Below are 14,629 nucleotides of genomic sequence, written 5' to 3' on the forward strand. Positions count from 1 at the left end.
TATTTTAGAGGTGGAAGGGATTTCAGAGATTATCATGTTCAACCCTGTCATTTTACAGTTGAGAAAGCAGATGTCGAGGAGTTAAGTGGCTTGCCTAAGAGTCAGGGCTAAGAGTATATAGAAGAGTTATAAAAATAATCACAAACTTTTACCCAATAACCCCACTGTTAATATATACCCTAAGGGTGCCATTAAAAAGAGCTATCTGTGTGAAAACACTTAAGAGCCACATTAGCTATAACAGCAAAAACAAACAAATAAACAACTGGAAACTTTGGCATCCCAAAGTAGGGAACTGACCTGGCCGAAAATGCCCTACTCTCTCCATGTAGACCATGATGAATCCCAGCTTTGCCTTCTTCTAGGTGCAGGGAGCCTAAGTTTGACTTAGACGGGTGGGCAGTCACTCAGTGCCACACAAAGCTCACCCACCAGCCAATCCAAAAGTTCTTTACATTTATACCTCCTCAGCCTAATCAAGGCAGGCAAAGAATTAAACCTAAGCAAGAGTAGGTTGTTTGCCTATGGCTATGGAAAGGAAAATGAGAAATAAACAAGTGATTTCTCCTTAACATATGAACAGCTGCCTCTTTCCTTCCTTTTTCCCAATCTCTAACATCTAACTAAGATAACTGGTACTGTTTACTCAGCAAAGAGACATGGGGACAGGCATCCCCATGTTCCTCCCCTGGGAATCCAAGGAGCTAGGGCCAGGGCCTGGGTTCAGTTTCACTGGTTCCTCCAGTACAAAGGTAATTAAGCCTTAAGCCTGAAACTTGAAAGGAAAGGAAATCATATATGCAAACACCGTCTTTTATCCCTTTAAAAGTTCTCTCTCTCTCTCTCTCTCTCTCTCTCTCTCTCTCTCTCTCTCTCTCTCTCTCTCTCCCCCCCCCCACTTCTCCCTCCCCCCCCCTTCAATCACATACCTTGACATATCTCTTTTAGGACAACAGCTCACATTCATGCAGTGCTTTAAGGTTTACAAAGTATTTCTGACACAGCACTACAGACAACATTCTAATGTTTCTCTTAAAGCTCTTTTACTCTACGAAAAAATGCTCAGATTGCAACTGGGACAGTCGAGAACTATTAGGGGACCTCAATTCCAATTAACTTTGCCACTGGCTGCTGATTAAGTATGGATGAGTCACTGTTTTCTAGTAAATGGGAAAAGAATCTTAAAGATTAATGAAGTGTACAGAGGGTGAGGGCAGACAAGGACCCTGGTGCTAGAATAATGTACTGCACTCTCCTCTCTCCCCTGTTTTGCACCCTCCTCTATCCCAGTTTTGGAATGAAAATTTGGGAAAAGAGGAGTGCTTTGAATAAGTATGGCATTTGTAAAGAGTTTAGTGATCCCTTCTCCATCCAAGTCCTCCTCTGATACATACACTCATTACGGTGTGAAGGTGACCCTGGCTGGAAAGAATGGGCCCAGACTCTCTGCCTGGCCTTTGAAGACCAGCCTAGCTAAGTTTGGAGAGCCTCATCACTGAGTTGGCTGCAAGGTGATAAATTTTTTGGTCACAGCAACTCCAAAAGACCACCTTGTAAGGCATGAAGAGGCTGCAATGCCTGTCCATGGGGAAAGTACCCACAGCAGTGAAATTAGACCCTTGCAGTATTGATGTCCTCTGATTCTTGGAAAAAATGAAAGGCATACATGCCAACCGTTCCTCCACAGGGCTCACTGATGATCCAACAAAAAGTCTTTCACTTTAAAGCTCCTAACTCTAAGAGGCAGCACAGCCTTCCACTAGTGCAGACATTCCTGACCTGGGGTGCCTGTACCCACAGGGGCTGAGGGAAATTTCTCAAGTGGTACAGAGAATATTTAGGAAATAAGTATAGGTTGCTAATAAATTAATTAATCCCTTGATTTTACTTCTTACATGTACAGTAAATTCTAGAATTTTTTCTGCCCTTTCATTCTAAACAGAGGAGAATGGGGAGGTTTACTGAAAGCCCAGGGTTACGAAGACTAGCTAAAGTCAGGTGGCTACCGTCTGCATTCAATCTCTGTTCCTGACCAGCTGTGCAACGTAGGCAGGTTTCTGATTGTTCATTTGTCAAATGAGGAAGGTAATTTAAACAATTTCTCAGGTCCCTTTCTGACCCTAGACCCTAGGAGTTCTTCACTCTCCATTTTTCAAATACTCATTAAAAAAAACTGGGATCTGACTTGAGAAGAATCTAGTGACCCCAGAGGTCCCCAAAACTTTGGAAGGAAAAGAACAATCCCACCAGTATGAGACCTTCACTTCAGACGGCTGTTGTCCAGCTGACAAGTATTTTCACATGTTTCCTGCGGTGTGGGAAGACCAGAGAAGCCTTTTGAATAATGTTAAGCCATACAAAAACCCTCTTTGGGAAGTAGTGCCTTGACCTGGGATTTCACTGCCACAGGACCTCCAGACCGAGGAAACTCTATACCAATGTAGCTCAGCACCTTTTCTGTAACTAGAGTTGCCTTGAGCACTGAGAAATTAAGTGACTTGGCCAAGGTCATCCAGTCAATAAGAGGTAGAGGAGGGACTAGCAGCCAAGCTCAGGGGCCAGCTCTCTATCATGCCACAGCTGCCCCCACACAAAAAGCTTAGTTCAAAGAACTGACATTATCCATTCCTTTTTTTCATTTGGGTGGGGATGGGGTGGGGTCCAAGCTCTCAGTATGGGGAACTCCCAGAACAGACATTCCTTACGGCCTTAGCGTGGCCCCGGCGAACTGATCAGTTGTTAAAGGAGGTGTCCAGTCACATAGCCTGGTTGTTTCAGGGGCTAGACTAAAACCCAAGTCTTCTTGAGTCCAACACAAGTCCTCCTATCCACTACACAATGAAAGCTGCGGCTCGTTTCATAACAAAACTAAATTTCAAAATAATCCCAGTCCTCAGGGAGATAAGAAATGCTAAGGCATGCTAGTTTTCCTCTGTCTCATAATTAGATGCATATCTACAAAGCTTTAGAGCTACAACTTTGTACAGAAAGAAGAATTTCCATAGGAAAAACAAAATAACAGGAGTCACTGATTCCAAACTCAATAACAACGAAAGCTTTTTGCTTTACATTGACTGTCTAATTGTTTATTGATGTATTAAATACCTCACAAAACAGCTAATTTTAAAGGAGGGAAGCAAAAATACAGTCTAGCAATAAGAGCTATTCCTTTTTCTTTCCAGTCTCCTTCAATCTTCATATCCCACACTGGCTAACTTAGTTCATCTCAATGGCAACTATGAAAGTCCTTTTAATTTAAATACCTACCAATTTCAAATTTTGTGCCAGAAACATTTGCTGTGATGGATCCATTCTTCTTCTTCTTTCTGACCTTCCTTTTAATTTTGCTTTCATAAGACAATTCTGTGCCCAGACCTAGGTGAGAGGGCCCTTGAATGAGAGAAAGATATTAGCCAGGGGTCATTAAAACAGACCAACTCATACACATGGGATTCCACAAGCATTCCTCAATTTCTTCTCTGACAAGAAGTTTTGAGGGTGATTCACCACAAGGGCTGTACTTTATCATGGGCTTCAAACAGGCTACTTACCTCCTTCCTGAGGCAAGGATGGCATTATACCTCTGATGATTGAGAAGCAGAGTGTGAACGTTGTCCCAAGCTCTTAAGTAACGGAATAGGCAGGTACCTGTAAGGAGAAGAAGATAATTCCAAAGTTCAGCATCTACAAAACACATGGTGACAAACACAAGCGCTAAGGCACGTTCTTCAGCCGAGACTTGGTTCTTTCGTCCCTTGTCACTCGGAGGAACAATACAAAGGCCCCGACGCCAGGTTCCCTGGCCCTGCACTAGCTGTCCTGAGCCTTCATTCTTCACTCACTTCCAGACGAAAGGCTGGCTCCAGACGGAGTGATGCACCGCCATCCACTGACTGCAGCCCTCGTCCTCTTACCTCTCACAAAAGCCACCCACTTTCCTGGAATAGAATTACTAATCCTTCCTGCCAAAACCTTCTACCTTTCGTTCTTTCAAGAGCCTGGCACAGGATTACGTACACGAGGGGTAGTCAGTAAGTGCTAGAGGCTGACTGTTGACTGACCACGAAGCGCCTCTCAAATCTCACCTCATCTGGTACACCTGCCCAGAACGAACAGTGAATGGCTGCCAGCCACCACTAACTCCATCTCCTTAATCAATCCAATCTCACCTCTCCGTGCTGTATTTTTTTTCTTTTTTTTTTTTGGGGGGGGGGCAGTCCAAACCTGAACTAATAAGAAGACATGGACAATAAGACTTGTGGAATGGCCAGGCATGGATGAGTTAAGATCTTCATCACCTGACAGAGTACTTCTAAGGATTCCATCAGATGGCTATGGGGGAGGGCCCTTCCCCTCTCTGGGCCTCAGTTTCCACATCTATCAAATAGTCAGTGATCTCCTCTGTCCCTTAAAGCTCTAGAGTTATGATTCAATGATCCATTTCAGTATTTGAGTTAACTCCCAATAATGGAAAATCCTTGGACCTATGCAGATGGACAGTCTTGGAGCGTTCCCTAGGAGCACTGAGAGGTTAAATGACCTTCTCTTGGTCATAAAGAACATGTCACAGGCAAAACTTAAATACAAATCTTCCTGACTCCAAGCAAGGTCTGAACTTTACCCAACAGGCCCTGCTGTTTCTCAAGTACTCAACTTGTCCTCATATTTTCATGAGTTTTTAAGTTACCTGTGTGGTTGAGGAAGCTCTCTCTACCAAAGCAGGTCAGCACCTCTTCTGCACCTTAGAGTTTACTGTAAACTCAGAGCTGCCTATGGTGCTGAGAGGATAAGTGTACCTGCTTGACCATATAGCCAGGATATGTCATCAGCAAGATCTGAACTCTGGTCTTCCTGACTTTGAGGACAACCCTCTTGTCTACTACAACATACTCATTAATGTGGCATAGCTAGAAAGATTTCGAATATTCTCCCTCTCCTCAGGTTTTTCCACCATAGTTTTTATCTGCATCCAGTCTTTGGTCCTATCACACACTACCCTGTATTATACGTATTTCAATATGTATCATAGCTCCCCCCTCCCCACAGCCCCTCAGGTAGAATGTAAGCTTCATGAAGGCTGAGACTACCTGTATAACATCCTTAGGTTACCTATGCCTAGTACCAGGCCCCTCCCACATCAAGGACTTACTAAGGGTTTCATCTAAATGCAACCCAAAAGACATAGGACAGCAAAAGGGAGGCTAAGGAATGTTTACAAGCAATAACATGCACATAAGAAGTGGCACAAAAGATATCATAAGATAGTCTATAACTAGAAAGGACTATCCCTCCACCGGACAGTAACAGGGAGAATAAGTGATGACAGATGGACAGCCCAAGTGGTACATGTGCACAAGATACTAAAAAAAAAAATACTTCCAGCTGGTCTTCTCAAGGAGATACAGAAAAAAAATGGACAAAAATAAAAGCCTCCTAAGAGAAGAGACTGTGAAGGGACTGCTATCTGCTAAGATGGGGACCATTCGCACGCAGTGAGGAAGTCAAGAATCCAAAGTATCACTGACAAGTTGGGCCACATCCAGGGGAAGGTGATGGGTATGGTAAAGGGCCTTGAAAGTATGTCATACAAGGATCAGTTGAAGGAACCGGAGACTTTCAGCGAGATTTGATATCGGTCTTCAAATATTTGAAGGGCTGTCATGTGAAAGACAAATTAGATTTATTATCCTTGGCTCCAGGGAGGAGAACTCAAACCAACAGGTGGAAATCGCACGAAGGTGGCTTTTGGCTCAGTCTAAGGAAGCTATTCCTAACAGTTGGTTCCTTTCAAAAATGGAATCAAGTTCTCATAAGGTAGCAAGCTCTTTGTCACTGGAAAAGTTTAAGCAGAAGTTGTATGACCACTTGCTGAGGATCCTATTAACGGTTCAGCTATCACACAGGGAGCTTGTGACAAAATGACCTTCCACATGCCTCCCACCCCTCAGAGCCCATGTGTCTGCTTTCAGCATGGATTTACTTTTTACCTGCATTCACTACTGTATTTCTCTCACTTCTCTCTCTATTAAAAACATCATGAGACATTTCCCAAAGACAATATTTTTGAACTAGTAAGAACTCCTTAAATGTTGAATCAAATTGTTGAATCTAATTAAAGGCTCTTGCTGCCTTCTGAAAATGACAAATTATACCCAGTACAATGCAGTATACTTAGTGGTGACTGGATCAATATTTGTTGTTCACAGGATAATTAGATGTACAGCTGGAAGGGGACTTGGAGATCATCTGCCGCAATCCTCTCATTTTTCAGATGAGGAAACGGGGGTCCAGATTACATGTGCAACTAACTTGTCCAAGGTCATACAACCAACAAATTGCAAAGCTGGAATGGTAATGCTAATGAAAACTCAGCTCACTAAAACGTAACCAAACATCTCCAGCACTTTATCCCTGATGAGATTCATTACTGAAGGCACTTAAGAGCTCCATTTGTTTTTGAGTGGGATTGTCTGAGGACACGGTTTATTTATTTATTAATTAATTAATTAATTTTTGGCATAGTTGTCCAGAAAACTTTAAGATCAGATTAATAAAACATACTGATGAAATGAAATGAAATCAGTTCTTATGAAAATTCCTAATTCTGAAATCGATTAAAGCATACATTGAACACCACCTTCAAACTATGCTACCTGCTCTGGAGAATAACAAATAAAAACCATTTCCTACCCTTAAGGAGGTTTCCATCATGCTGCAATGCATACTGTAAAAATACATGAGCTCAGATGCCCCTCTAACCACGCAAACACATAAATCTAATCTGATACAACCCTCCTCCAGTCAACATCCATCCCAATCCTAAAGCTTTACGATTTCTCAGGCATCCTAATAAATCAGTGGCACAGATAATCAAACAGGCAAAAAATCTGAAAAATCAATTAGACTCTGCTTGGGAGAGAGTTTTGAGGACTTCATCAGAAATACGGATATGTCTGATGTCCTGGGCATTCACAACATTTAAAATCAAACCACACGATCATACCACAAAGGTCACCATGCTGGGGTCACTCCACCCTGGAAAGAGACCAATTTTTTTTTTTAAAGCTTTAAAGAACAAGTTTCCTTTAGCCAGCTTGCTAGCTCCCCCAGGAGAGAAAACTGTTTTAATGTTTAAAGTATTCCTAGTCTACCAGCTCTGGCTAGGCAGAAGTAAACAAAGGTCCTGTTTATTACAACAAAGTACTTAATTCAGTAAAAGTAGGTGACAATGTCAATCCATATTTGAAAGCAGTATTTGCTTATGTAATCCACAATGGAGGGTGTTTATAATAACTCCAACTAGACATTTAAGGTGGTTGTTTCAAGAGGTGGCAAAAAATAATAGGAAAAAGGCTTTATTTTATACCACATGGTGGGGGGGGGGGGAGAAAGGGAAAAAGGAGAGTTATGGCTTAAAACTCAGGCAGGGATTCTGCACTGAATTCTTCTGTCATTTCAAAGCTTTCACATTTCTCTGATCCAAGGAAGAATATTCACAATCTAATGACTGCATTGAACATTTCCACATATAACTGCACAAATTTTCAAAAACTGAAAACACCTACTATTATATTATCTCTGATTTCTTTTCACTGAGTTCTAGGCAAGCAAGACATTTGAGATAACAAAACCACCTAGTTTCCAACAGAAGTGAGGAGGCATCAGTCCCTTCTGTAATCCGGCAACAGACCATGACCGTGCTCCAGAATCCCAGTACCTTCCACTGTAACAAGGTGGCTTTCTGCAATGCTCAGTTTCTAAAACAAAGGGACAACATTTCTCCCTTCATCAGAAAACAGGCCAAGCAAGTAAAACTAGAAGACAGGAATAGCCTCTAAAGAACTCTCATACCTTGTCCAGTTGGGCAAATTCTGCCTTCTGGGTACTGGGTTTGGAAGAAATTTTATTTCTTATTTCAGTATTCTGAGTTAAGGTGGGAAATGGAGGGTGTGTGTGTGTGTGTGTGTGTGTGTGTGTGTGTGTGTGTGTGTGTGTGTGTGTGTGTAGGATATGTGCAAGTGTGAGTTTTCATGCCTTTTTTTTCCCCTAAAGAAAAGAAAATGTATTTAAAACCAAAGCTTATAAGCTTTCAAAAATTCTATCAAATCCCAGCTTGGTGCTAAAGAATGCTAGTGATCACAAGCCACCAACAACAGCTGCAAGAAACAGAAAAGTTGCCCCCGTCCTCCTCTGCCAGTCTGCCCACTTCAATTTCGTAGATTGCAAATCAGAAATTTAATTTGGAGAAGAAACTGGAATCATTTAAGAATTCTTATTTGAAAAGAGAGCACTTTACACCCCTCAATGTACACCTCACCTCTGCCTCAGTGAGTTTTCCTCAACTCTCCTTGTGGGATGGCCAGCTAAGCCTGATGAGGTAGCTCAGGGAGGACAATTTCCTGCAGGAACTCTGCAGTGAGCCCTGCTGGCTTTGTGGCAGCCTACCAGGCAATGAAGAAACTGGGGGAAAAGGGAACAGGCAGAGAGGCTGTAAGAAAGTCCACCTGGGTAAGGAAAATATACAGGCTCTGTGAGGCACCTGGGCAGGGTGGAAGGCCACAGATACAACTTCAATTAGTGAGATTTACTCAAGCCACCAGGAAAATATGCCGATAAACAACCAGGGTAGGGAATGCTGGAAGTCAGGAATAAGGCCCTCTCTATATACTTCTCCATGATGGAATGTCCTCTCTGCATGGAGGTAACTCCCCTGATCATGTTCCCCTTTCAGACTTTTTATCTTCCCATCAAGGCCCAGCTCAAGGCCTACCTCTTCATGAAGTGAAGCCTTCCCTCATCCTTCTTCACCCCCCTCAATTCATGTTCTCTCTCCTCATATTGCCCTAGACATCCAAGTCTGATGTCTCCTTTGCCCCTTTCACTCCCTACCCTTTATTATATCTGTGTGTATAAGAACCTGGTGTTCTTATAATTATTATATTCTTGTAATGCTTGTGAAAAGTTCACTAGGAAGCCAACTTTACTCATGCCTCACATAGGGGACACAGGTTAGGGAGCCTAGCCAATAAATACCCCCTTTTCTCTGCACTCTACCAGACCTATTTTTCTTTACCTTAATGCTGGGTACCTCTTATTCTGAAGGTGAGCTCTTTGGGGATTCCTTAGAAGTGATATAACTGTCAATATTCAGGCTAGGCCTCTAATGGAATCATGTGTCTACTGGCAACCCAAGGCCTCTGGGGGAAATGTCCAACATTAGAGAGCTGGGAGGGTAAATGCTGCCAGACTGTAACTCAACTAGGGATTTAGCCTTGGTCGTAGAGAGGGGCCCCTGTAGGGCATCTATCCCACCTGTTCACACTAGGAGGCAGCTGGAAGCCATATGCCTTGGCCCTTCATCCTCCTAATGTCTAACCGATATATTACAAATAGAATATCAGGGTGGAAAGGGACCTTTGAAGGTCATCTAGTCCCACCCTTACCTAAAACATGAAATCCCTCTATAACAGGGGCTTCAAGATGGTTAGTGGCAGGGAACCCAGTTCATTTAGGGCTAACAGGTTATTTGGGCGTTCTTTAGTCAGTCAAAATGTGCCTCCTGGTTCCCACCTCACTGGTTCTACCCTCTGAAGAGAAAGGGAAGTATATGAATTTATTTTCTATATGTCAATCTTTCTCATATGTATGTGTATGTATAAAATCATATATATAATAACCACATATACATACATACATGCACAAACATACGCCGAAAGTTCAGAAGTCAACTATCATGCCCCACTCCCCTCCCCTGTCCTTTTCATTTTCTTTTGATAAATTTTCTAGAGCTTCACCATCCTGGTCATTCACTTCCTGAACCACTTTAGCACAACATCCTTTGTGAACTGTAGTTCTCAGAAGATTCCAGGTGTCTAATCACAACACACTCCAGGAAGACTAGAGATTCCTTCTGGATACTTGATTAATACAATCTAAAACCTCATCAAACATCGGCTACCACATCACACTGAGTCCACTAAAACTCTTAGGTCATTTTCCTATGAATTTTTAAGCCAAATTCCCACATCCTCTGTGTGTGTGTGTGTGTGTGTTTCAATATGAAGTTAAGAATGAAACTTCGGTTCATCATTCCTGCTTATTAAAGGATTTGATACAGTGGAAAGAGTGCTAGACTCTAGGTCAAGAAACATGTTCAAATTGCAGCTTCCACCCTTAGCTGACTGCGGTGGGATCATGGTCAAATCCCTTAACCTCACTAAACTTCAGCAAAACAGAGACCAAATTGGCATTCCCCACCTCACAGGGTTGTGGGAAGGAAAGCACTTTCCAAATCTTACAAAAATATCCCTCTAAGGTTCCCGTCCCCCACACATCTGATAAGTCTTCCATTTGTGTCCATGCAATTCAACACACATACTAAGTGCCTGCTGCAAGCACTAATCATTAGCACTTGTGGCAGCGCGAGGGCTTCCACGGTGCTTTACACGCGTCACCTCGCTCCTCACAACCTTGGGAGGTGCATCGACTGTTATCCGCATTTTACAGATGAGGAAACCTGGGCTGAAGGATGATAAGAGACATCTGCCCAGTGTCACAAAGCCAGGAAGTATCTCAGGTCACATTGGAACTCAAGTTCTTCTGACTCCAATCCAGCACTGTATCTGTTGGGATACTTTCATGAAAGAAGGATAGACAAAACAAAAAATGAAAATAGCTCTTGCCTTCAAGAAACTTCCAATCTATTGGGAGTGAAATGCACAGGCAAATAAATAAAAAGCCACTTCAGGAGAGAAAAAATCACTACCAAGTGAGGGGACAGAGTTGTCAGGAAAGGCCATCAGGTAATGGTACTAGATCAGACCCTTAAAAAACTGAAGGAGTCTGAAAGGCGAACATGAGCAGAGAGCACACGTAAGAAGGAAAACACCGTGCAAGGGCAAAGACTAGAGACTGATGTAGTTTGTGTAACAGCATTTAGCAGGATGGTTTGTATAGGACAGAAAGTGCATGAAAAGGAGTGACAGGATAATAGGATGTCTTCACCCAAGTCAGCTGGAGCAATACTGATCAATCAACACTAAGTAGGCATATGTGTGGACTGGCCTCAAAAATGATGGGAAATTGGGCTCCACCACTAAATTCCCCTGTGTAACTTGTGGCAAATCGCTTACCTTCATGGAGGCATGATTTTCTTCTCTATGAAACAATGAGGTTGGACTAGACAATCTCTAAGATATCTTCTTCTAAAATTCTTTAATTCCAAGTAAGACTGTGAATGATGATTAAGTGATATGGTGACAACAGTGGGAATGGAAAGGCAGGGTTGGATAAAGAAGTCATAAAGAGGGAAGATTCTAGAAGTTTGTTGAGGCTTATTAAAAATCTAATAAATGCCTAATATGTTCAAAACACTGTGGTAGGTACTAGTGGAGATGGATTAAATAAAACAAGTTCCGTATGATCAGGGAGCTCACCTATACCAACATATACATACCAACATATACATAAATGACTATTAACACAAAATGACTAGGTGACTGATTAGACACGAGAACAAGGGAGAAGTCTATTCAGATGAAGAGCATGACTTTAGTTATCTCCCAAAGGCTTTCAACAAAAGCAAAATTGCCCTTTCTTCTCGAGTCTCTGCCAAGCAACCCCACAATGGATTTCAAAATACGCAGCTGCTTAGATCTTGAACAGCTGACATCACCCAGAACAACTGAGTTAACAATAACACACTGGCACCACTCATTGTGTGTTCAAATGAAATGGGTTGTTAGGAGAGGTTGCTTCTAAATACAATGACTTCTATCTCCATTTCTCTGGCCTCTGCGATTCCCAAAGTCTTGATACTCAATATGCCATTCCAGTTCTAACAGAAGCGCCTGAACATCCACTTCTAAATTCCTGCTAGTGGCCAATGACGGAATGACCTAATAGTGAACAAGAGATCGTTAATTCTGGCAAAGAAAATAAGGGGTTAATATGTCAGAACACTAGATCTCACAAAATACTCAGTTATTTTTCAAAGCACTGTGAATTGCCTACCTTTTCTTAAAGGCTTATATTCATAATGCAGAGCCCCAAAAGCAATTGCATCATAGTCTATGTAGGGCCTTGTTTTTCATTATCACCTGGCAAGACAACAAGTACATGTTGGAACTAATAAATATTAGGTGATGGAGGATGGTGAAAGATGATCTGCTTGGGGCAGATGGCCTAACTGTAAAGGACAACCGAGAGAAAGCAGAGCTACATAAATGTGTTTTGGTGGGTTTTTTGTTTTTTTTAGTCCTATCTTCCTCTGTCAAAACCCATCATCAGACAATAGATTCAGAGTTTGAAAAGACCTCAAAGGTCACCTAGGCCAAACCCCTCATTTTACAAAGGAAGCAACTGAGGCCAGACAGGAAACATGACTGCCAATTATCACCCAGACAGTGACTATCAGAGCCAGGCTCTGAACCTTCTCTTGGCCAATCTCTAAAGAAGCCTTCTTTTCACTGTATCAAGAATAATCTTCACATTGGGAAGAACAGGATCAATACAATGAAGAAGGAATTGAATCAAAGATAAGTGAAGACATACTAAGAGCTAGAGCATCTAAATGAGTTCCAGTTCCCCACTATCAGGTGAAGTACATGTGAGGAAGGCAACAAGAACTTCACGGGTATGATCCCCAAGCCATTGTCAGCCACCCGCAAGGACCTATGAAGAATAAGAAATCTAACAGACCTGGAGACTGGCAAATATCCATTTTGTTTGTTTGTTTTTGTTTTAAAGGAAAAGGTAGAGTTCACAAACTAAAACCCAGAGAGCACCACTCCCCCAAGGAATCCAAAAGGTTCATGAGCACTCAGAAAAGGACAGAGAGAGCACAGGATTCGGAGATGAAAAGACCTTAACGATCATTTAGCCTAACGCCCTCACTGCATAAATGAGGAAACTGAGTCTTAGAGAAGGAAAGGGACAGAGCTGGGCTACAAACCTGGATCCTCTGACCACAAATCCAATGCTCTTTACATCATGCTTTCTTTAGGAGTCAATAATTCAACCAAGAATGCAATAACTGAATCACCACAGCTCACTTTCTGACAGTTTTGAAGAGTGTTAAGACATTTGACAAAAATCTCTCCCTGTACCCGTGTGGACAATGTGGAAACCTGTTAGGTGTGGGTGAATAACGTTAGGTGAATTCAGAACAGGTTGGACAACATTACCCAACAAGTACTGATTAACCAAAGTTAGCCTACTGCAGGGCTCTGTCCATGGACCCAATTTTTAATCAAAGTCTTGGATGAAAACAGAATGCTTATTAATTCTATGGATGACATAAAGCTGAGAGCTAATACACTAGATGACAGAGTCAGGATGTAAAAGGACCATGACAAGCTAGAACCTTAGGTCAAATCTACTGATTATGTTCCTGCCTATTTGATTTCAAATTCTACACCTGGATTAAAGAAAAGGAATTTCCTAAGTACAAGATGGGGAAAAACAAGGAGACAGCAGTTCATTAGGGGATGGAAGGGGTGGAGACTTGTCTTGGTGATTTCAGTTGACTTCAAGCTCCACGAGTCAATAGAGTGACCTAGCAGACAAAAAAAAAAGGGTAATTTAATTGCTAGGCTATAATTAATAGACATACATTTTCCAAACCATGAGTAGTAATATACCCTTGTCTACAGTCTGCATTGGTCAGACCATATGTAAAGTACTGTATCTGTTCCTGGGAATCACACAGTGAGCTGAAACGTATCCAAAAGGTAATCAAAATGTTGAGGCACCTGAAATTATGTCAGATAAAAAGTACTTGAAGGAGCAGAGGATGACTGACGAGAAGATGTATGGGGAACAACACCTGTGTCTGAATATCCGACAAGCCAACACATCCATGAGAAACCAAAGTGTATTTACTCTTTTAGCTCCAAAGGGCAGAACTAGGACCGGTGGGTAGAAGTTAGAGAAGGAGTAATTTCAGTTTAACATAAGGAAGAAAAGCTAACAACGAGATTCATATGAAAATGGGATAGACTGCTTCAAAAGGTTGTGAGTGACCTGGCACTGAAGAAGAGGCTGAATAATGGAACTGAACGTTTATTAAAGGTCAGCTATGTACAAGGCAATAGTCAACAGGCACTAGGGAAAAAAGTCCAAATGGAAAAGAGCCTAAGATCCATGAGTTTCACCACACTGCCCACACGTCCATCACTCACAACAAGATGAAGAACCTCTGTCTTAAAGGAAACTCAGGATTCTAAGTGAGGAAGGAAATGGAACAAAGGCATGAGATAAAAGATGGAATGCCGAGTTCCGGAATTAGCAAGTTACCAGTTTGGCTGGGACATGGTGCGTGTGAAAGGGAATAATGTGAACTAAGACTGGAAAGGCAGGGCTGCAGTCAAACTATAAAAGATCTCAAATACCAAGGTGAGGAGTTTTGGTGTTTCATCCTACATTGTCTAATCACTGATATGATAACATGCATTACAGGAAGATTATTTCAGTTCCTGCATCAAATATGGATTGGAAAAGGGAGAATTTTAAAAAGGGAAAACAGAAGACTATTCTAATATCCAGGTAACTTAAGGGTGATGAAGGCTTGAAAATAGGTGGCAGCCAAATGAACAGGGAGCAGAGATGAAAGAGATGTTGCAGAGGTGAA

At 42.0% G+C, this 14,629-nt stretch overlaps 1 protein-coding gene across 1 annotated transcript in view; it reads right to left on the reverse strand.

Moving 5' to 3' along the window:
• TTLL7 (tubulin tyrosine ligase like 7) overlaps nt 1-14,629 on the reverse strand; it is a 188,631-nt gene that overhangs the window by 114,887 nt on the left and 59,115 nt on the right. Inside the window, 2 exon segments of the mRNA XM_078156547.1 lie at nt 3,268-3,390; nt 3,552-3,648. Coding sequence (XP_078012673.1) covers nt 3,268-3,390; nt 3,552-3,576 — 148 coding nt within the window. The 5' untranslated portion in view covers nt 3,577-3,648.

This window comes from Phascolarctos cinereus, unplaced genomic scaffold (genome assembly GCF_003287225.1).
Source record: "Phascolarctos cinereus isolate Bilbo 61053 unplaced genomic scaffold, phaCin_HiC Scaffold_5;HRSCAF=322, whole genome shotgun sequence".
Classification (NCBI taxonomy): domain Eukaryota; kingdom Metazoa; phylum Chordata; class Mammalia; order Diprotodontia; family Phascolarctidae; genus Phascolarctos; species Phascolarctos cinereus.